Source organism: Acomys minous (genome assembly GCF_964271855.1).
Source record: "Acomys minous genome assembly, chromosome: 2".
Classification (NCBI taxonomy): Eukaryota; Metazoa; Chordata; class Mammalia; order Rodentia; family Muridae; genus Acomys; species Acomys minous.
The window spans coordinates 27,143,590-27,168,444 of NC_140484.1; the positions used below are offsets into that span (position 1 = coordinate 27,143,590).

The window sequence follows — 24,855 nt, forward strand, 5'->3', positions numbered from 1 at the left end:
TTTTTTTTTTTTTTGGTTTTTTCGAGACAGGGTTTCTCTGTGTAGTCTTGGCTGTCCTAGACTCGCTTTGTAGTCCAGGCTGGCCTCGAACTCACAGCGATCCGCCTATCTCTGCCTCCCGAGTGCTGGGATTAAAGGCGTGCGCCACCACGCCCGGCGGCTTCCTGATTTTTAAGTATAGTTTAAGTTGGTCCAAGAGTTTCTAGATTTTGTTCTTTGATATACATGGAAACATAAACATTAAGGAAAGCAGCTTTGCATACTGCACAATGGTAGAGTACCTAGTAATGACTTTGATTGAGTTCAACCTCCACCCCTAGCCCAATTTAAAAAAAAAAAAAAAAAAAAAGATTTGAACTTTTGCTGGGCAGATTCGCATTTGATTATACACCCAGCACTAAGAGTGTGGACAGAGTCGGGAGGATCTTGAGTTTAAAACTGGCCTTAGCTACATAGTGAGACTCTGTCTCAAACACAATAACCAACAGTAAGAAAAAAATTAACTTTGAAATCATAGACATGTACTTTCAGCCTCATACTACTTCCAAGATGTGGCAATTAAAGATCTCAAAAATTTTTAAGTCACTTATAAAAGTGAAACAGGGATTAAATTCACTCTACAAACAGTAAGATGGTATATGCAAAGTGGTTATACAATAGGTTAACACACAAATAACAAGTAAGTACATGTAGAGAAAATAGTACCCATTCTTAAATAGTACAGTTAGCTTGTGCCCATATTATAATACACTAATCTCCCTGTGAACAAGGACTACGGGCAGCAGAAGTCAAAGGTGGCCAACAGAGATGAGGCTTTCTTCAGGAGTGATAACAATGTCCTGGAATCTGGTGTTGGTGGTAACTGCACCGCCTCTGGCTGTACTATGAAAATACTAAATATCACTCAAATTATAGTTCAAAAAACAGTGATTGTTATGTGAATTCACTTTAATATTTTTAAAGTGGAAAAGAGGCAAGAAAAATAAGGGGCAAGAAACGTTAGCATGGAAAAACAGTACTTATTAATCCCAGCACTCGGAGGCAGAGGCAGGTGGATCGCTGTGAATTCGAGGCCAGCCTGGTCTACAAAGTGAGTTCAGGACAGCCAAGGCTAACACAGAGAGACCTTGTCTTGAAAAACCAAAAAAAAAAAAAAAAAAAAAAAAAAAAAAAAAAAAAAAGAAAAGAAAAGAAAAGAAAAACAGTACTTATTTAAATGGCCCTCTGAATAATCTGTTTCTAGCTTTTTTAATTAATAGTCAATGATGTTATAATAACAAATACTTTCTTATTGAAAATCAACATACAACCAAGAAGAGACTTGACACCCTATGAGCATATACAGGGGGAGGAGGTCCCCTCAGTCAGTCATAGGGGAGGGGAGTAGGGGGAAAATGGGAGGGAGGGAGGAATGGGAGGATTTAAGGGATGGGATAACCATTGAGATGTAATGTGAATAAATTAATAATATATATATATATAATGAGGAAAAAAGAAAATCAACATACAATTAAGTTTGATTGAGGTATGTACATATAATTAAGAATTGAACATTTGTGACGTTTCTTCAGAAAGAAAATATATGTGCTAGCAGCCAAGAAAGAATAGACCTAGACTCTGTAACAGGTCGTACTTGGGTAAGGAAGCTAAGTGTACAAGACAGTAATAGAGCATTTGTTAAGTCATTGTCATAATTGTTTCCTTCTTTTAAAAAATGGGCAAACTGGGCTTGGTGGACATGCTCGTAATGCTAGCAGCATAGGTGGAAACGCAGGACAATGAGTTCAAAACCAGCTTGGCTTATAGAGAAGTCTGGCCGGGTCACATGGCACACCTCAACCTCAAAACACACCAATGTATAAAACTGTCCTCATCATAAACTTTACAATATTTGCCACAGATCCATACAAAGAGAAAAAAATTGTACACATAACTCTTTCATTTTCAACATTTCCCAAATTGAGTTCCATGAAACACTGTCTAGGAAGATGACGCAAACCATGAAAGAAAACCAAAAGAAGATAAAGAAAACATAAAAGGCGGGGAAAGGCGTGCTGGTGGAAGGCAGCTTGCCCCTGCTACATCTACATTTTCCCAAATCATTAGGGCAGAGCAGGTAACAACATAAACTCCTTAAACACATTCTGTAACAGTCTGTTAAATACAACTCAGAGTCGGAGAACTTTCTTATTAGCCTAAGGGACAACGCAAAAGTACACACATATCAAGCTGGGCTGATGCCTCTAATCTCTGAGTTAGAAGCCAGCCTGGTCTACAGAGTGAGTTCAGGACAGTCAGGGCTACACAGAAAAAAACCTGTCTTGAAAAAACAAAAAAAAAACCTGTCTTGAAAAAAATAAGAACAAAATCACAAATTAAAGAGTAATAGACTATCAGAACAAAACTGGTTTTGTATTACCCTCTCTTAGTGGCAAAAAATAAAAAACTATTGTGGAAGTGCTCTTTACTCCCTCCTGCAGCACTCAGTCCTTATATTAAGCAAACCATTTGCAACTAGGAAAGCAAAGTTTAGCCAGGTGAAGTGGCACACACCTTTAATCCCAGCACTCGGGAGGCAGAGGGAGGTGGATCGCTGTGAGTTTGAGGCCAGCCTGGTCTACAAAGCAAGTCCAGGACAGCCAAGGCTACACAGAGAAACTCTGTCTTGGAAAAAAACAAAACAAAACAAAAAGAAAGAAAGAAAAAGAAAAAGAAAAAGGAGATTATAACCAGGATGTAATGTGAAAAAATTATAATTTAAAAAGTTAAAAAAAAAAAAAAAAGGAAGCAATGTTCCACCAGGTGTGGTCGCACACACTTGTAATCACAGCGCTAGGCGGGGCAGAGGCAGGCAGATCTGAGTGTGAGGTCAACATGCACTATAAGTGAGTTCAGGACAACCAAAGCTACACAGAGAAACCCTGCCTCAAAACAACAAAAAAGCAAGCAAGCAATTTCACTGTTTATGTTAATCCTTGACCTCCAATGGAGAAGTGAAATATTTATCTCAAATTTTGTTTCCCAAATTTGAAATTTTATATTGCCATAACACACATTTCCTAACCTTTACTCACAAGCCAATTTAAGCATAAAGATATTTGCAATTTAAGTTTATTCCACTCCAGGTAATTGAATTTATACAATACAATACAATGCAATGTTTCTTGTTCGGGAGGAAATCAAGACAAAGCAAAGAAAGTTCGACTGCAAAAAAAATTTTATTAGTTAAAAAAAAAATTATAGTTTCAGTCTGAAATCCATCTCCCACCCCTGCTGTGGAACCTTCTGGAAGTGAAATCTGCTTCCTTCCACTACCATGAGGAGTGACTGCCACTCACTCACTCCACCATGAACCCTGCCACAAGCTCGTGATGCCATGACTGGAGGGATGGAGTGCCTCTGCCCTGCCTTCTCTCCCATGACAGACTGAAATCCCTCTGGAACCATGAGGCAAACTAAACCTCTCTTCCACTACGTGTTTCTTCCAGTATATTTGGTGATATGAAAATGAAAATATTTCTTCTGAGATGTTTCAACGTTAAAGCAAAAGTTAATTAAAACTCCTTTTAGTATTGACTTCACCAAAGAACATTTGTGTCCAATATCTAAATAACTGATTACTCAATTTGTTCACTGTATTGGTGATATTTGCTTTAAAGGGAGTCCAGGACAGCCAAGGCTACACAGAGAAACTCTGCCTCGAAAAACCAAAAAGATGGGAAATAAGCACATCTTATGAGGCATTACATGCAGGGTATAAGCAATTCTGCTCAAAGCAAAAAATACATTATCTGGTGAGCCATATCTGGCCAGACTGCTCATTTGCCATATTCTGCAACTCGCAATTCAAAAATTTCCTCCATTACTCTTTTTTTCTGTGGCCTATTTTATTTTCTCTCCATCATCACTGACTATCAAGCTACTGCTCCTGGGGCCTGCCTTCCACGGTGTTCTATCTAATTATGAGAAAGCAAATGCATTTCGCTTTGATAGCATAAACTAAAGTTTAATGGAAACTACAAAGCACTACAGGAATTTGGGGGTTGTTCTGATAGATTTTATAGATAGTGAAACTTAGGCCTGAACAAAACATAAGTAATACTGTAATAAATATCTCAATGAGCACAACTTAATACAGTAAAAATTAGCCACTTGGAAAGCTGATAACTAGCTCATATAAAGGTATAAAATCACACACTACTACAAAAGCATTCTACATCTGCATACTTTGTAAGTTACAATGTCTTTCCCACCTATTTAAATCTGCATAATCACAAAGTAGTTAAAGTCCCAGGAAAGATACTCCTTTTAAAAAAAATATTTTTTTAATTTATTTTATGTATATGAGTGTTCTGTCTGCATGTACACCTGTCCACCGGAAGAAGGCTTTGGAGGGTATAGATGGTTGTGAGCCACCATGTGGTTTCTGGGAATTGAACTCAGGACCTCTGGAAGAGCAAACAGTGCTCTTAACCACTGAGCCATCTCTCTAGTCCAGGAAAGATACTCTTATGAGTAAAAAGGAAACAGGACTTTTAACTTTTAAATCCATTAAAGTATGTGGAAACCAACATGCCAAAAATACAAGACCCAGTATTAATAAATTATTAATTAAAGTACTATTATAGTTTAGACCAAAAATGAAATGTTCGTTTACTCGAACAAAATACATTTTTATTCTGAAATTAGAAAATATAGTAAGACTAATTTGCCCAATATGAAATTTCATATATTATTAAGTTATAACATTTTGTTTTGTTTTTTTGGTTTTTCAAGACAACGTTTCTCTGTGTAGGCCTGGCTGTCCTGGACTCACTTTGTAGACCAGGCTGGCCTTGAACTCACAGAGATCCGCCTGCCTCTGCTGGGATTAAAGGAGTGCGCCACCATGCACTAATGTATTTTTAAGTGGGCCTTCAGAAACAATTTGCTGAACTAAATGACAATTATACTTGGAAATTATGTAAAAGTATAACTCTTAATTTAGTCTTTTATACGTCCAACAATTCCCCTCTATAGCCACTGTAGCAAACACCACTACAGGTGTAAGTTCTACATAAAAGCCCATCAGCTCCCCACACCTTAGTGAGTAGCTAAATAACCCTACATAAGGCCTTACCCATACAATGTACAATGTACATGAAAAACTTGTAATGTACTAGAAGTCAGGCACTGACCTGGTAAGAGGCATCTTATGGAATACAAAAAACCCACACCACACGAATACATGATTATATATAAAGTCAATTCTCATCCAGTGAATTGCATCCTACTGAGAGCTGTCAGGTGCTTTAACTTTCAGAGTACTACCATAACAAAACAAAGTCTACATCATAATGTAAGGACTGCTCTCTTTTACAAATCTTTTCTAAATAAAACACATCAATATAATTTATTAATATGAAATAGAAAATCAAGAGTTCTTACCTTACTACATCATCAATATTGTTCCTGTATACACCTTCAAGTCTTTCTGCAGGAAATCCCATAGCAATAATATTTGGATAAATATCTGAATTATTAAGTTAAGGAAATACCTAAAATATGCAACAATATAAATATGTATGCATTTGAAAACATTAGCTTCCCCTCCTATAGCTATAATTATAAAATGCTGTCAAATGTATTTGTCTGCAACTTACTATGTACCATTGAGGACTACTGGTGAACACAGCACTCTCAAAAGTACGTCCTAAACAGCTTCTCAACAAATACTGTTACAGATTCTCTATTTAATACCTTGAAAATAAACCTAAAGCTGGGCATAATATAAGCCTATAATCCCAGGACTCAAAAAGTGTTCAAATCAGAGGCCATCCCTGGACATGGAACAAATTTCAGATGAGCCTAGATTATAGTGAGAAACTCTCTCTAAAGTACAAAACTAAACAGTAAGTAAAATAAGAGCCTAAGATAAAGGTCATTTCCATATTTACAGTGTTAAGGCATATAAGAAAATAAACAACAATTTGTAAATCATACAGCTATTGACAGGGTGAAAACATACACACACACACACACACACACACACACACACACACACACACACGCCTGAATAAAGCTGAAAAGATTTAACAACACAACTTGTAATGTTTCCTGGTTAACAATGACTAGAGCAGTAAGAAAGAACACAGTGATACCCAGGAAGACAGAGCAGGCTGCTCCTTGAGCGTGTATAACCTGGACAGGCTACTCCACATCCTTAGACTCCCAATTTCTACCCTACACAGTGACTGAGCTGGAGACGGTAACTTCCAGCCCCTGCCACCTGTGACGTCATAACACTCAACTGAGTTGAAGCTTAGTTGCTTTCTTCTAATCAATGTAATTAATACTTAGCATGCCCTTTTAACTTATGAGATGGGATATGATAGATATTGATTTTCAATCAGAATTTTAGACTCACCAAGACAGGAAAGATGTTTTCTTCAAGTTTGCCAAATGTAAGTAGCCAAATCACTATGAATGTAACACTTATATAATTCCTGATTGTTTCATGGTTCTCCCTGCTGTATGTAGTTTATTTTATTTATGTGTAATAACAAATGTATATGTAAAAAGAAATATAATAAGAAATATACTTAGCATGTCCATTTCAGTTTCAATTGTGTTATATACCAGATGACATAAAACAAAACAAACCTCTATACCCAGGAAGAATTGTTTCCAGTTAACTAAAAATCTACATCTCAATGAACCTTGCTCATCTTTCCTGCTCTCATTCTGGGGCTCCATCAATTCTCTCTCATCTCATGATTACATCTAAGACTTTCCACATCAGCTAAGCCAAGTTGCCTCCTTTAAAACAACCACTAAAGATCTCTGCCTATATATTCTGGTTACATTTGCATTCCACTTATAACTCAGTAATCAATCTCTAAGCCACTGTGGAGGGAAAAAGGAGAGAGGAAGGGAGGGAGGAAGGGAAGGAAGGAAGGAATGAAGGAAGGAAGGAGGGAGGGAGGAAGGGAGGGAGGGAGGGAGGGAGGGAGGGAGAGGACTAAATGGGGCTTTAACTGGGCTGTTGCTGGAATGTTTTAATCCCAGCACTCAGCAGTTTGAGGCCGCCCTGGTGTAGAGTAATTTTCAGGACAGCCAGGACTAACTACACAGAGAAGCCCTGTCTCAAAACAAACATGATGGTGCGCGCCTTTAATCCCAACATTTGGCCAGCCTGGTCTACAAAGTGACTCCAGGACAGCCAAGGCTACACAGAGAAATCCTGTCTCAAAACAAACAAACAAGCCAGGTGGTGGTGGCACACGCCTTTAATCCCAGCACTCGGGAGGCAGAGGCAGGCGGACCACTGTGAGTTTGAGGCCAGCCTGGTCTACACAGCCAAGGCTACACAGAGAAATCCTGTCTCGAAAATCTAAGATAAACTTAAAAAACAAACAAAAACTCCACAAACCAAAAAAAAGGCCAGTTAGGACTGTGCACATGTGCACTAGGCACCACACCCTATTCTAATCATGGAATAAATACTTGATACGGAACAACTACTGCAGGTAAATCAATGTCTGGGCCTCACATGCTAGTTCTGTTCTCATGTAAAACAATATTTCCTTCAATAACTTCTTTACTAGTTAATTTGTGTAAGATATATGAAAACATCTTTGAATCTATAAAACTGCAATGAGCTCTATAGCTGTAACTAAGGTTATTGTAATCAGAGTTCTTCACGTAAGGTGTGATGGCACAAACCTAAAATCCCAATAGTTGAGAGACAGGAGGATCACTGAAGTTCCAGGCCAACCTAGTCTACATAACAAGTTCCAGGCCAGCCGGGCAGACGAATAAAACTTTTGTCTCAGCTAAAAAAAGAAAAGAAAACCAACTGCAAATAGGCATCATGGCAACGTGCCTCTGATGCTGACAACCCCAACACTTAGGAAGCTGAAACAGTAGTGTTGAAGGCCAATCTGAGTATACAAACCCTGCATGTAAACATTAACTAATCAGTTTTTCTACTTAATAAGTTGGTGCATTTGACAAAGGATCTCTAAAATATGACTATAAAACATGAATGTTTTCATTCTGCTCCAGCAATACAGTCAAGAAAATAAACCACACAAGGAAGTATGTCTACAAGGATTCAGAAGTGTGATTCATAAAAGAATACGGAAATAACTACAACAAAGTACAGAAGCAAACCATAGCTTTTAGAATGGCTGGTAAAAAAAAAACAGTGATTATAAACAGCTTTAAAAAATAATAGGCCAGGCGTGGTGGGTCACACCTCTAATGCCATCACTTGAGGCAGAGGCAGACAGATCTGAGTTTCAAGGCCAGCCAGGGAATATTCTGTCTTTAAGGGAAATCACAAACAAGCAAACAAAAAGTTATTTCTTAATAGATAAAAATTTCATTTGTGAAAAGACAATACCAAACACTGACAATTAACTATGAAATGACAACATACATAATAATGTACACATATACATAAATTAATGTAATTTCCAGTGACAAGCTTTATTTTTTGTGGGAAGAGAGATGTCTTGGCCTCTGCTGGTCTGCAACTTGCCAGGAGGAGAGTTAAGCTCCAGTTGATCTTTCTGTCTCCTCCTCTAAATACTGAGGTTACAGGCACTACACCCAAGAGCAGTAACAACTTTTGAAACAGAATCAACCTGGCACGGTGACACATGGCTGTAATGTAATGCCAGCTATTTGGTAGGTTGAGACAGGAAGATCACAGATTCTAGGCCTTCTGGGCTACCTATCAGTTCAAGATTAGCCTGGGTGAGTCAAGGAAAACCTGACTCAAAAGTAAGAAAGGGATGGTTTCTTAGCACAATGGTAGAACATTCTGCCTTGCATATGGAAGTTCCTAGGTTAAATTCCCAGCACATTATTTCCACTCAATTCCTTAAATTTAAGAATTCCTTCAGCCGGGCTTGGTGGCGCACGCCTTTAATCCCAGCACTCGGGAGGCAGAGTCACTCGTGACTATAGTAAAGAAAATTATACTGATTTTCTAATTGTGTTATTTTAATATTGTTAAATGATTCCTAGTCCCACCGAAGACATTTAAATGACTATAATCAACTTTATATCTATGAATTATAAATTATTCCCCAAGTCTGAAATTATGTATATTGGTTGTTTGGTTTTTCAAAGCAGGGTTTCTCTGTGTAGCCTTGGCTGTCCTGGACTCTCTTTGTAGACTAAGCTAGCCTTGAACTCACAGCGATCCACCTCTTGACTGCTGGGATTAAAAGTGTGCACCACCACGATAGTCAAATTTCATTTTAGAATATGAAATTTTTCTATTAACATTTTAACTGTATTGACAGATGGAAAAGTCTTTGGAGGCTGGGAAGATAGCTCAGCGATTAAGAGCCCTGGCTGCTCTTCCAGAGGTCTGAGTTCAATTCCCAGCAATCATGTGGTAGTTCAAAACCATCAGATCTGTTATCTTCTTCTGTCATACAGGCATACATGTAGACACACATAAAATACATAAACAACCTACAAAAAAAAAAAGCAAGTCTTTGGTGTATGTTAAAATAGATAAAAATGCTTTACTTTTTAAGTAATTTACTGGAGGAGTACAATTTTACTAAGAAAATAATTACTGCCTCTGTGGGAGAAAGCAGCTTTGTAATCTATAATCTGTATGTTCAAAGAACATATTTGAAAAACATAGTAATAGTTAAGCTAAAATTAAAAATTAAAAAAACTGAAGAAAGTCAACCTTTTCAGCTGATAAGGGATGAGCCATAAAGTTTGGCCAAGGTGTGGTAGCATGCACCCTTCATGCCAAGAGGCGGAGGCAGTAGGGGTCTTGTGAGTTTCAGGCCAACCGGGACTACACAGGGAAGCCTAACAGAAAGAAAGAAGAGGGAGACACAGAGGGAAAGTTGAATACACAAAAGGTAGAAAGGTAAATGAAACGAATAAAAATAAAATAATCAGACAGGAACTCCACATTATCCAAATACTAAGCATGCAGAATAGGTAATAATTCCTAAACTTTCAATATTTGGGTAAAAGCTGCACTTAACATAGGAAGGATTACTTATGTGCGCACTGGCTTCCTATGCAAAAAGGTCCAAACAGTTAGTTCAGTGTTGACCAAAGTAAAAGTCACTCTAGTCAACGTCTAGAAACTGAACTAGCAAAATCTTCCTCAAAACCACTAACCAACAATAGGCTTCAAAACTATAGGCCACAGGTACAAAGATGGGTTTCAGAATAGAAATTCAATTATCTAAATTTAAAGCATTGTTTTTATTATAATCATTTGGCTCATAAAAACAAAAACAAAAACAAAAGCCTCCACTTGAGAAAATAAAATAAAGATAAACTGGGTGCAGTGGCCCACACCTTTAATCCCAGCACTTGGGAGGCAGACATAGGTGGATCTCTGTGAGTTCGAGGCCAGCCTGTTCTATAAAGCAAGTTCAGGACAGCCAACCAAGGCTACTACACAGAGAAACCCTGTCTAAAAAGAAAGAGAAAGAGAGAAAGGAAGGAAGGAAGGAAGGAAGGAAGGAAGGAAGGAAGAAAGGAAGGATAAATTCATGTAATAAAAAAACTAAAATGCGCAGGGCGTGGTGGCACACGCCTTTAATCCCAGAACTCAGGAGGTAGAGGCAAGCAGATCGCTGTGAGTTTGAGGCCAGCCTGGTCTATAAAGCGAGTCCAGGACAGCCAAGGCTACACAGAGAGACCCTGTCTCAAACAAACAAAACTAAAATGCATCAGGTTCTATTAAGCCACATCAAGATATATTAAAGACTTCTATGCTGGGCGTGGTGGTGCACGCCTTTAATCTCAGCACTTGGGAGGCGGAGGCAGAGGCAGGCAGATCGCTGTGAGTTCAAGGCCAGCCTGGTCTACAAAGTGAGTCCAGGGCAGCCAAGGCTACACAGAGAGACCCTGTCTGCAAAAACCAAGACTTCTACACAGCGTAGCAAACATCAAGTTCATGGAGGTGGAAACATTTAGAAACAACTAGTGTTAATGCAAGACAAAAATGTTTAAGTGGGGGTGGTCTTTTACATACAGATGGAAATTAAGTTGTAGAGGGGGGAAAATCCTTGAAGCAAACATTTAAAGTTGCTTATTAAATCGGTTCCCTCACTGAGTTTTCTACTATCGATTCTTATATAACGTTAGAACACCTAGTTTGAAATTCCCGAAATTTTGTCTAACTTATTGTCTTCTACTGAAGCTCCATCTGCTCCGGTACAGGAAGTGACCAGAGCCAGGCAGCGTCTTTGGCCCCTGTGCAGCCGAGTGGGTTAGCAGAAGAGTGTCACTGACAGCAGCACACCGTCAGTTCATTTTTAGGAAGGCCTAAAACTTATCTTCGTTCTTAAAAACTTATAATTAGATGATTCCAAGAACAAAGGTGTCAAAACCACTGACTACCACTAACTTCTCTTAACTTTTTCCTACATTTGAAGAACAGATGCAAGCCCAGGGTCCTGGACATCACACAATAACCACAACTTGTGACCTTTACAGTGGTAACAAACAAGCACCTTCACATACACAATGTGACTACAATCTGGAAATAGTCTAGTGAACGTATCACACTTTTTAGTATACTGTTATATCAACCAAATTTCCTACAAACCACTCAAAACACCAGGCTATGCCTTCCAACCTAAAACGGCAACATGAAAACGCTAACATAGGCTAAGCATGGTGGCACATGCCTTTAATCCCAACACTCAGGAGGCAGAGGCAGATGGATTGCTGTGAGTTCAAGAGTCCAGGACAGTCAAGCTAGACAGAGAAACCCTGTCTTGAAAAACAGACAAACAAAAAACACTAACAAAATATTTTTGCCACCCCTAATTTTTATTAGATTGTAAGACAGCAACCTTATGCCTAGATGAAAATGTCAAATTCAAGTTTCATTTTATTTGTAAATTTTGGTTTTTTTCTGCACTTGGCTTTTAAGTTTTCTAAGATAGGGTCTCCTGTGGCCCAAGCTGGGCTTCGACTCACTATGTAGCCAAGGGTGACTCAATTTCTGATTTCTCCAAGGACACCTCATAGTCGCTAAGACTACAGGCTATGCAAGCACACCTGGTAGTAACTGTTTATAAAGTAATAAAATTGTTTCTATCATTTTGCTGTAAGTATTTTATTCAAATTATATAAATTAATATAACAAAGACTATTGATCAGCTGATATAAAGTTTTTTTTAGCATCTGACTCAAAAATAAAACCTGACAAACTGCTAAATGCAGACTTTTCACTAATCACTACTACTGGTTATCAGCTTAAATGCACAGCAAACATTAATCAATTAATACTGCAACAATTACACGGGCCAACTATGCAAATATAAGGCACATTATTCAAAATATGCAATATAACAACACGACAAGCCCAGGATCCTGGATTCCAAAGGACAGTAACAAAAGCTATGCCCACTCTAGTGTGAAAATAGCTTAATTATTCAAATTGCTTCTATTACACTTTAATTTCAACACAGCAAAATATTCCAAAATAAATGAAATTAGCGTATCAGATGTATTTTTGGCCTGGAATAATAATACAAGGCTGTAATCACAGCCCTTGAGAGACTGGAAAAATAGGATGCATGTAATGAGTTCTAGGCCAGAATGGGCTAGGGAAGTAGAAACTGTCTCATATATATAACTTATATTACACATAATATGTTCGCACGTGCATTACCTCACTTAAGTAACAAAAGCAACAAGTATTAAATGTGCAATAGATTCCCTAGAAGAAATTTTGGGTGGAGGCATTTCAAGACTGTAATACTTGGGCTGGAGAGATGGCTCAGAGGTTAAGAGCACTGTCTGCTCTTCCAGAGGTCCTGAGTTCAATTCCCAGCAACCACATGGTGGCTCACAACCATCTATAATGAGATTGATGCTCTCTTCTGGCAGGCAGGCACACATGCAGGCATAACATTGTATACTAAATAAATAAAAAAATCTTTAAAAAAAAAAAAAAAAAAAAGACTGTAATACTTCTTTTTTTGCTACTGGATTTTGATTTTTTTAAAAATCTGTATCATAAAAATTTTCCCTATGTTACCTAAGTCCACTATAAGGAAAACAGTAAGAAAGAAGGTGGAGAAATCTTACTGTATAGGTAAGTACATGTTGACAATGTCAATTATGAGGCACTATAGGCACCTCTACGTTCACCATGAAGCTAAAAACAAAGCAAAACAAAAATCCACCAACAAAAACACGAGGTGATTTTTCTCTCAGTAACATAAAAGCAATTTTCTTTAACAAACGAGTCTTTAATTCAGACTCAATCACTGTAAATCTACTCAATTGATTACAGCAATGAATACATTCTGCTTTTCTTGGGGACTATGAGGCTATTGTGAAAGGTCGTGTTGGTTTCAGTATGCCTAAACACTGCCCCTTAACTTAAAAGCCAAAACTCTAAATCATTACTTAATTAAAGCCCTGACATTTTATTCTGTGTAAAGTGAGCAGCAAATGAAATTGTAAAACTACACAGAAAAAAAAAAAAAAACCTAAACAAAACATAGCAATTAATCTATTCCTAGAATGCTCATAACTATGCTTGTGATCCCTAAAAATAAAACCAAGAAATCCAATGTCCTTTTTACTCCCTCAGAATCTGCGCATCTCTGGAATAATCAAAACTCACATGCCCAATTCAGAAAAACTTCTCGGTGATTCCAGTTTTTATTTTAGGGAAATAAAACACTTTAATTCAATGCAAGGCTAAGAAAAGAGTGTAAACATGCATCGAGAATTTCAGTCAAGTCAGCCCCATTCTCTTCAGCTGGAAAAATGTGACAGCTTTTGTTCTTATTTGTCGGAAAGTTGCCAGTTCACACCAGCACATCTAACTGCATCCGATGTGAAGAAAGAGGGGTTTAGAGTAAAAGTCTAAGACTAAAGAACACGTTAAACAAACAGATTAAAGACACTAGCAGCAAAGTAAGTGCCTAGACAATTACAAAGAAAACTGTTCAAAAAGTGGGGGAGGGGGGTGGAAATCCTCCTTTTTTGACTCTAGAACTCAAAGGATGAGGTTGCCCGGGCTGTCCTCAGACATGAAACAATCCTCCTGCCTCAGCTTGGAGAGTGCTGGGATTACAGACTAGAGCGACACACCTGACTTGAAGTGCTTCCTTTTAAGTACACCCATCCTGCATTCCCTCCCTGTGATCCCTTCTGAACAGTGGTGATACACAGTTCACTAGGAACAAGTTTAGCCTTTTTCTAGCAGACATTCAAACTCTCGCAAACTGCAAAAGACGCAGAACCTCATCAAATAAATCTCGCTCTTATTAGCGAAATATTTAGTTCTTATAAAGAAATACAGGCCCTACAACTGCCAGAAAACCTGGTTAGGCCCAGCTCCACCATCCAGCAAGTTTCTTCATGGGTCCACAATCAAAGGCAAAGGCGCTGTACACTTCCTCTAGCATTTGAGACACCCAAGTCCTGCAGATGTCTGAAAGCATAGCAGCCTCAACCCACTAAGGGCAACCAAGGCTTCTGCCACGTCAGTTAGATCCATGCCCACCAAAATGTTCCCAGACATGATGAGACGTTCAGAGGACGTAGGAAGGGATGCTCCTGAGCGAGCACACTGTACTCTGGAAAGACCATGTGCTTCTAACAACAACAAACACCTACAATTCACAGCTTTACCTCACATGAGAGAGATGAAAACTAGGGCAAGGATTTAAGCTGTATTTGGGGTCTGGCTAATTCCAGGCTACGCTCTTTGCATCCTAGCAGGCTGCCTTTCTAAATCACTGGGCCTCGTCTACAAGATCAATGTACTTACTACATAAGGCTATTTAGGACTAGTATGTCTATTGTTTTAACGAACCTATGGGGGGGGGGCGGTGGAGAAGCCTGAGGAAATGGTTCAGTGGATAAAGCACTTACTATGCAAGCACAAGGACCTGAGGTCAGGTAAATGTATAAGTCACACATGCCGGTGGACACATGTAACCAAGCACTCAGGGCAGAGGCAGAAGACAGCCAGTCTAGCCAAACCACAAGCTCCAGGTTCAGTGAGAGAGACCCTGTCTCAAGAAATAAGGCAGAGGGCAACAGAGGTCGGCACCGATGTAGACTGGTACGTAGCCTATAAACACACACATACATATACACACAGACTATAACACACTAAGGTTTGTTTGATGGGAGATAATGCAATACAGAGATCTAAAGACAACCGTATTATCTGCCAAAAAATTCATTCTAAAAGAAAATTTTTACTTCTATTTAGTTCAGGGTAACATAAATATTCAAAAACAAGTCTCATTAAAGAGAAAAAAAAAAGGAAAAAATCTGCATTTGTCTCAAGGCAAAAAATTGCTTCTAACTTTAAACATGTTTATTGGTTTTATGAATCACATTTAGGAATACATCTTATTTAAAGATAACTGAATTCAAAGCAGAATGCATACCCTTATACCTTGAGTAATTACATCCTATTCAAAGATTCAAAAGTAAACACACAAATTAGGTCTGCAATCAGTAGTTAAAAAGGAAGGAGAAACTATTCTACTTCAGCCTAAAAAAAAAATCTACAAAAATTTTATAACTTTTTAGAGAAACAAGTTATTTATCCTGCAGAACTCTGATGACACAACACCTGTGCACTGGCCATAGTACAGGTACACAGAAGAAAAACACAGAAACTGAGTTAGACAAGGTAAGAGGGTCAGACATCAAGATATGCAACTCGATTTTATAACCTGTGTTACACAAAATACACAGCTAAGTTACAAAGCTCTGCACAAGAAAAGGAAAGGAAAAAAAAAATCACAGGAGTACACAGTCATGAATAATTACAGCAGCATTCACTCTGCACTTCAAAATAAATCTGTAGAAAGACCCCTGGGAACTAAGGTGCTCCACTGCTGAGGGCACTACACACCTGAAAGGCCAACACAAGGCAAGAAGCAATGTTCCTGTCACGGCCAGGCATGCGGATGGCACACTTTCTCTAGTCTTCCTCCACCAGATAAGGAAACAGCGTGTGAGCTTCTATGATGGCTCAAGGTACTTCCTGCTACCCTAACCACCTGAAGGCCATTCCCAATGCCACCTGGAGGGCGCAGAGAACCAACTCCCATAACTGTCCTCTGACCTCCCACACTTAGGCTCTGTTTCACTGCTCCCACTCCTTGCCTCAAATAAATGATTGTAATTTTTAAAAATAGAGTATGTGAAACAAAAATATCTCTTTAGCTTTTATTCCCATTTCAAAGTTCTAGTTATACTGAAAATCTCGGCTAAATGTGAAAAGGGACACAGTACTGTAGGTTTAACGCTAACTTTAAATTCTTATACTAATCACTGAAGATTATATTGAATACATGTCTGTTGTAATAAATGTAAATTAGCAGAGCTGTATGGCTACTCCATAAAGGTGAACTTAAAAGGAAATGCTAATTTAGCTTTACTGAAAAGGAGTGTATATAACTCTGAGTTTCACAATATACTTTGTGAAAAATAACCATGATACTGGCTAACTATGGCCACAAGTTCTAGACAGGCCAGGGCGACATGGTGCAAACCTAACTCATAAGAGCAAACATGTCACATCTCTATCATTAATATATCATTTAAACTCATCTATATTGAGTACAAAAGAAAGTTTAATATCACAAAATATAGTTTTAAAATCCATGATGTTAAACTGAAAGTTTCCATCTTCCCTTAAAAGTTGAAAGCAAACACTTTGATGAGCATACCTAACTTTGCTCTCAGCAACCGTGTGAGTGATGGGCAACATTAGACATATAGACATTACCCCCAAGAGTTCCTAAAGAATCCCCCTTTTAAAGTCAAAAGCCATAGCTTGAGTCAATTAAAATTAACAGGTCTCAAACTGAGCAAATTCATAAACAAAAATGAAAAAATTTCTTATATGAATAAATGGAAATTAGTTTTAAAGAGTAGTAGCTATGATTTACATATTTGCAATGAGCTAGGTACCTAAGGGGATTATGCTGCTATTTGCTGTTTGTTCGGACAGGCTCTCACTATGAAGCTCTGGCGTGCGGGCTGCAGTTGGTCCAGGCTGGAGCAGGGCTTCCTGGGAGCCTCCTGCCTCGGCCTGGCTGGAGGTAGACAAGCTTCTGTGGTGGGCACCATTATCCTTCCCTGATTTCAGGGGAAGTAATACTGAGAAAATTAAACAGCACAGAGTTATCATCCAAGTGACAGCCAAGATGACAGCACAGCACCTAGCTAGCCTAAGTCTACCCTGTTTGCCTAAAACTAAGATGAAACAATGTATCACTTCAGAAGATAGATAAAACCAGCCACATTTTAAGGTGATTTAAGACTCAGTCATGTTTTAAGATAACCTCAAAAGCAGTCTGTTCATTAAGGAGAAAATCCATTCCCTAGAATACAACTTTGTTAACTTCATACTCACATACATACATACACATAGAAAACTCAAATGTAAGTTAGAGTCACTACTGTTCATATTCAAAGTATTGGCTTCTGATTATAACTGTTTGACTAACAGCACAAACATTCTTTTACTAGCAGGTGCAACTGAAGTTCCCATCTCTCCAAAGTTAACTCTACAACAAGTTAAGTCTGGTACTGTCGAGATGTCCGCAAATGTCCCTATGCCAACCAACGGCTGCAATGAAGAGAGCGCCCTATCCATTCAGAGCAAAATTAGAACTGCCCAGGCAAAACCAACTCCTTCCTGAAACACGTTTACTCTGATAATAATATTCCCCTGAAAAAAAGTCTTTTTGTTCCATTAGAAAGTATTTAGAAGATGAAACTGCTAGCACTTCTTCTGCAACCAACGAAGGGAATAGAAAAGGAGGTGAGGCATCAAACCCAAGGTCCTAATTCATCTCTGCCAATACATTCAACATCAAGAGAGCCATCACCCCACGTCAGACACCTTTAAGCACCTAGCCAAGAAAGCTATGTGACAGTAGCATGGCCTACAACACAGGATGAGCAAGTCCTCGTTAACGTAAAGCCATTTCATCTACACTCAACATCAGATGTTTCCAACAGCAATTTCAAAACTGCCAGATCGGAAGCAACTACAAAAAATACAGAATACTTACAGAGATCATTCCCTTTATAACTACACAAATGTACTACCTAAATTATGATCTTTGGAACAAATCCTGTAACTTTTTTTTTTTTTTTTTTTTTTTTTGGTTTTTCGAGACAGGGTTTCACTATGTACTCTTGGCTGTCCTGGGCTCACTTTGTAGACCAGGCTGGCCTCGAACTCACAGAGATCCGCCTGCCTCTGCCTCCTGAGTGCTGGGATTAAAGGTGTGCGCCACGATGCCAGGCAACTTTTCTTAATTGTAGACCACAAACCCAATTCTCCAATTCTGGTTCTGAAAATCAAGTTTATCTACTGGGAAAAGAAAAGGGAACAAAACTCAAGAGTCATCTGCTCAAAGCAGTAAAACTTCTCTTTTATGAGCCAGTAGTTGCTAATGGAAAAACAAAAATGCTATCTATTAATAACTAACACTGCCTTCTGCAACTAAACACTTGTGAGGTGGAATAGGCCCATGGGCCTGTGGGAATGAAACACTGTCCTAAAGTTATCTTTAGCAACTATGAATTCATATACAGTATCAATATCAAAACATTGTCTATATTTTGGGCACAAAGACACAAAATAAAAAACTGAAAACTGAATAGTTACAGAAATGAATGTTCAAACTTTCTGGTTTCTTCCTATACAAACAATTTTCAAATCAAGTCATCAAAGTGACTATTTCAGAAGTGGCTTAACAACTGTTCAACAGGGCCAGGTGTGGTGGTGCACACCTTTAATCCCAGCACATGGGAAGCAGAGGCAGGAGGATCACTTTGAGTTCAAGGCCAGCCTGGTCTACAGAGTGAGTCCAGGACAGCCAGAGCTACACTGAGAAATCCTGCTTCAAAAAACCAAAACAAAAACAAAAACCTGTTAAACACTGTCAAGCTATGAATAAATGGACAAACAGCAAATAAAGACAAATTTCAAGTTGTAACATTTAAAAGAGTTGAACTCCTTTCCAGAAGGTAAGCTATTTCATCATACTTAGGAATTTATTTTATGTAGTTATGAGAAATTAGATATAATGTTCCACACAACAATTAAAATACACTGCCTTTCTGTTACTAAAATAAAAATGTCAAAGGCAATGAATCTCCATTTTCTAAATCTAAGTCTAAAATTAGCGTAGTTAGATGTTCTCATATTTAACTTAAATCATTTAGTCTTCTTTTAATATTTTATAAGCAATCTAAGTCTGCATCAATATACTGCTGTATAAACTTTTACAACTGGCAGTAATAAAGTTTCTTTTCCTTATATTGAATTATATGTAACTGAAAATTACTCCTTTTGACGCACTTTACTCTTAAGTAAATTTAGGGAAAATGAAACATGCAACTTATTATGCAGCAATTATGTAGTCATGTTTCTCAGGAAAGAAACACAAATGACTATGAAAAAGGCAAGATAAAGGATGTAGTCTTTTAAAAAGAAAACTATAATTACTTTGAACAATCACTTGCCTTTAACAAAACAGCTAATATTAATCACTATGCTCGCTATAAGGTACTAATATTCCTATGATGAGCACTTGAAAAGTGTATCTACCAAACAAAAAAACTGTAACAGAAGCCTGAACCTTCCATGTGCTTTAAAAACATTAAATCTTGCTGCCTCGCATTCAGCCTATTTTCCAGAGTGTTATGAATAAAATCCAGCCAGGCGTGGTGGCACACTCTTTAATTCCAGCACTGGGGACACAGAGGCAGGCGGATGTCAGTGAGTTCGAGCCCAGCCCGGTCTACAAAGAGAGTCCAAGCCAGCCAGGGCTCTGTAACAGAGAAACCCTGTCTCAAAAAATCAAAAATAAAATCCAATCAACAAATTCAGCTTTGTAAAGGATTTTAAAACTGAATTTTCCTCAACTTTCCTCTGAGAAAGTACATCATTGGTGACCCTTCCTTAGCAAATAAAGGTATCCCACTAACTACTTTCATGCAGGAATTAAACTCGGCCAGCATCGTTGCCAACACTGACCAGTACAAGTCTTCAGTGATCTTTTAATCCCTGCCCCCACACACAGAAAACACTGATGAGGAACCAAGCGAGCCCTCTGGCTCATCAAAATTACTGGGAGGACAAGTTTCAGAAGAGCGAGGACCTGCTGACTTTTTCCCGACTGACTCTTTTTCATAGCAATATTTGGCTCAATAAAACCACAGCTCTAGAAATTAAGTGTTATTAGTCATTTGATGAAATATTTGATACTGCTTTCTATGCATATAACTAAAAGTATAGTTGTAGAGCTCTCGGCCACACTAAGTTGCACATGCAGAAGCCCATGTACTGTTAAATCAAATAAGGAACTGCAATCACGTCACCGCTCATACATACAGATTTGGCAAAATCATCTTGGAGTCCTACGCCCCTGACAATCTTAAATCAAACGGGAAGAGCAACACAGAAGTATACTTCGGAAGCTAAGAGAAGTCTGCCCAACAGGCATTTTAGATTTTCTTTCAATGTGAGTCTTTTTTAAAAAATTAAATACCTGAATAATCCTTCTAGATCAAGACTATTATCACTAATTCACACAGTAAACTGCCTTGAAGCCAAGTGACAACTCAAAATCTTCTTCAGTTACCTCTCGAAAAGGCCAAGTCCATCTTGAGTAAAGCTTTGCAATTCATGCAAGCTTGAAAAGTAAAGATTTCTTGCAAACTGTATTTTTAGCTTAAAAGAAAATTAGCCTGTGTGAAGTCAGTACTTCAGTGAGTTCCATCTTCATTTCAGAACAAAATCTCAGCCGAAAGTAAGCATTTTTTTTTTAGTAGCTATGCATTTTAAATGCTGCTAATGCAATCAATCCTCCACCAAATGAAAACATTTTCTTAAAGGGGAAAAAAAGTCTCTCCACCATGGTTTATTTGCAGGACATGAATAGACAAGTTGTTGCCCTCCTACCTTAAGAAAGGTCTACTAATATTTACTAAAAAATAACTTTTACCAAGAATACCTTATGAACCATTATGCAATTACATAATGTTAACTAAGTATTGCTCATTGCTACAAATCACATAACAAAATTCTGGGTCGTTAACAAAAGGCCCAATAGATCTTCAGATTAGCAACTTGTGTCTTCTCACACCTCACACCAGCCACCTCCAAAGGCTCTCAATTTCTGCCAATACTTCCCACTCTGCAAAAAAGGAGGGCCCTCTTTCCTGATCAAAACCAGCACATGGTACCTGAAACTGCAAAGATAAATGCTTTAAGATAACCACCAACTTTTGAAGTACAAAGGCCTAACTTTTAGACACTCGGCACTATACGCCGTTAAAATTCTTGGGTTTCTGTCTTATTCAACAAGCTGACTCAGTAAATTACCGCATGCAGAAAGCTAGCATACCTACAATCTGAAGCCAGTGATCCATCCTTGCCAGTATTTCTGGATATTAGCTGGCTAAGTTACACCTGACATTCTACACAAATCAGAGGTAAAACCCATGGACAGCCACCGGGGTCTGAGCACCTGAAACAAAAAATACGAGCAGCAAATTCTAGTTCGTGCTAATAATACTTAAATTTCATGTGAGAGCTGAGGTTTAACTTCTGCAATCCTTTGCCACACACAATATCCTTGAACTCACACGGACATCATCATCTCGGGAAAAAAACTATTCAGTCTCCATTCTATCACGTATGGCCAAACGTAGGTAAAATACAACTGAAATGCAAATTTCATATCTTATCCTTCCTCTCATCAAGAAAGTCTAATTTAACAAAGTTCTATTAAAAGCTCCAATAACACATTTCCTGGCCCTACTGATTTCAAACTACAAAACTTCTAAATGCAGCTCCAAAGTTCTAACTGCCTCGGTTTAAACACACAAACCTACTTTTACCCTCAGATCTGCACCATATATGCCGAAGATGACTATGCTTATAAAGTTATGCAAATCAGCCAAGTCACATTTTAGAAGAATCTACCAATGCAACCCAGGAAACTAAAAACAATCACTGCAAGATTCTGAGGCAATGTGCCTACGTGCCGCACGGACTTTCATTTTAATCTGATCTACACCCTAGATCTAGGGCCTAAGTCACGATCTAATCGAAATATGCACAACCTCAAAGCATTTTTTTTTTTTTGGCTCATCTAGAAGGCTGGACTAACTAGCTGGTTAATCCAGTGTACAGTGCTCTGCATTAACGGACAATAGATTTTAGGAAGAAGACCACGGAGCTAGACAAGAAACCAATCCGTGCTTTGACACTTGCAAGCAGGCATGAGTTCCGTCTAGCCGAACACTCCCTAGGTTGAATACACTGGAACAGACACAACACACACGAGCTAGAAATGTGACCAGTATTAAACGTTATAGTCACCCCAACTACGGAAAAATTTTCGAATCCGTCTACTCCCACGTTATCAGAGTGACAGAAAAGCAATAGAGGAACAGCCGCAGAAATGGATACAGGTCAAGTCTAAGTCGAATCCATCCTCTTGATATCTCCTTTTGTTTCTGCTAACGATCTCTTTGATGATGGCTGTCATGTCTGGGAGCCTGTGGCTGAAGAAAAAGGAGGAGAGAGATGGCAGAAGCTGCTGGTGCCGAGGCTTCTTCTGCAGGATGGAAATGGCTCTGGACTTGGCGGTCGCTGATGCCCCTCGCTCTGCTGCCGCTTGGCCCTGGACCGCAGCCGGGTAATGGCTGCTGCTGCGGCGGCGGCTGCTGCTGCTGCTGCTGCTGCTGGATGGTTGCAGCGACTGGGCCTGCTTCTCCTCAGCAGCCAGAGGCCTGGCAGCCGAGGCAGCGGAATGGGGAGAAGACGGATAATCCTCGCAGCGGCTGCCTCCGCCGGCGGCCTCCGGAGCCCGGGCCAGGGGGGGTGCGGCGGCGGCGGACGGGAGGCTTAACACCGGCCCGGGTCCCTGGACGTGCCGCCGCCGCCGCCGCCGTGTTGGAGGCAGGAGAAGGGGAGAGAGCAACTCTCCGGCGTTCCCAGCCCTGGCAATGGTGACAGGCGACTCCGACCCCCTCCCCGGAGCCGCGGCCGCCGCCGCCGCTTCTCCCCCCCGCTCCAGGAGCGGGAGGTGCAGCCGCCGAGCCTGCGCCGGCTCCCGCCCGAGCCCGCGGCTTCCACCGTCTCCCTCCGAAGCCGCTCGCTCAGAAGAGGCTGCCCGGTTAGAACAGACGATGAGGAGGCGAGGCCCGCCGCCGCTGCCGCTGCCGCCGCTGCCGCCGCCTCCCGGCCGGCTCCCCGAGGGCGCTGCCCCCGCGGCTGCTCACAGGCGCTGAGAGGGGCTCTGGGCCGCGGCCGCCGCCGTCTCTCATCTCCCTCGCCTGCGCCGGGCCTGGCCTCACAGCGGCTCAACTCTCAAACTTCCATCATGGCTGCAGCTTCCGAGAGGAGAGAAGCTTGAGCGCAGCCGCGTCCCGACGCCCAAAACGCGTATCCTGCCGCAGTGCACAAAGAGTCCCGCCACATCACCGTGCGCCGGCCAGCCCGCCCCCCTCTCCTCCCCCCCCCCCCCACCCTCCGCCCTCCCTCCCTCCCTCCGCCGCCCCGCCGGGAGAGCCCGGCGCCTCCGAAGCCGGAGGGGAGGCGGGAGGCAGGAGGGAGGCGGGCGCCGAGCTGGGGGAGGGACGGGGCGGGGCGGGGCGGGACTAGGGCGGTGAGAGGCCCGGAGCATGCCCAGTGTGGTCGCGGTTCGCTCCCGGAGCTGCGCCGGCTTCGGCCTCTGCGCCGAGAGACCCGGCAAAGGTAGGGCGGGCTGTGGCCAAGCAAAGGTGAGCTGAGAAGGATCGCTGATTGCTCACGGGTGGATCGGACTTGGCTGCAGTGCCCCAGGGCCAGGGCCACCCTTCCTGCCTCCGTCCTTGGGCTTCTTCGGAATGGCTTGCGTTCCCTGCCCTGCATCGCTACGATTTGTCGGCGGCTGTCTTTACCTAGCCACCGCACATCTCTCCCCCACGGTGTCAGCCTTTGCACAAAGAACCCCCCCTATTGTGTCTCCCGCGTGGGTCACCTCATCGGGCTCCGGTTCCCTGCCCCACCTCTCGCTTCCCAGGCAGCTGGGATCGTTTGCCCGAAAGATGAACGCTCCCAGCCAAGCACGATGATTGTGCATGCCGGGCGTGTACATTCACGTCTCCCCTGAGTTTCCAGGGCCCAAAGGAAAATCCAGGGTGGACAAAGTGGATCTCCGTGAATAGGGTGCACCCCACACACACCCCTCCACCCCCCCCGGTGACGAGCCCGGTAGCTCCCCGCAGCGGTGGACCCGCCGGATCACAGTCAAGCTTGGCCTTGAAGGGGATAAGCCGCCCCTCCCCTTTATGGCCTCTATGAAAACCCGGCAGAATTGGATCGCTGAGGCCAGATTCTGCCCCAGTCGGACCCGTTGCACGCTCCAGGACCCGGTTGCTGAGCCTGGGTGCGGAGCACGGGACGGTCGGAAGCTGCAGCCTGCGAGTGGGCGGGGCGAGCAGGCCTGGGAGGGCTCAAACGCGAGGTGGAAGGATACACGAGCCTTGGCCGGAACTACTTTCTGGAGGAGGTCACGTGTGGTCCTAGTTGGGGAACTTTCCAAATTCCCATTCCCCAATCTGAGTGCTCCTGATGCTGGAGCTAGTCCCCCTCAGCTCTATCAGATGGTCCCCCACCCCGTGTGAGCAGCTGGACCCCAGCTCTCCTCCTCAGGTCGGAGCGAAAGATAGAACCCACGAAGCGGTCCGCAGGAGCGCTGTCGGGGCCAAGCGCCTGGGGAGCTGGTTACACAAGCACCCACATCCAAGCACGTGCCCCCGCCAACCCTCGCTGTTGGCCGCCGCCGGTTTATGCACGCTGACGCG

General features: G+C 41.1%; 1 protein-coding gene across 1 annotated transcript in view; it reads right to left on the minus strand.

Annotated features, from left to right (window-relative positions):
• The window catches only part of PTEN (phosphatase and tensin homolog), a gene marked incomplete at its 5' end in the record, with an annotated part of 67,561 nt that extends 43,641 nt beyond the window's left edge, over positions 1-23,920 (minus strand). The window contains 3 exons of the mRNA XM_084773424.1: positions 5,428-5,512; positions 22,475-23,281; positions 23,821-23,920. Of these exons, the coding sequence (XP_084629550.1) occupies positions 5,428-5,512; positions 22,475-23,281; positions 23,821-23,920 (992 nt within the window). The remainder of the gene's footprint in view (positions 1-5,427; positions 5,513-22,474; positions 23,282-23,820) is intronic.
• Positions 23,921-24,855: the final 935 nt, after the last annotated feature.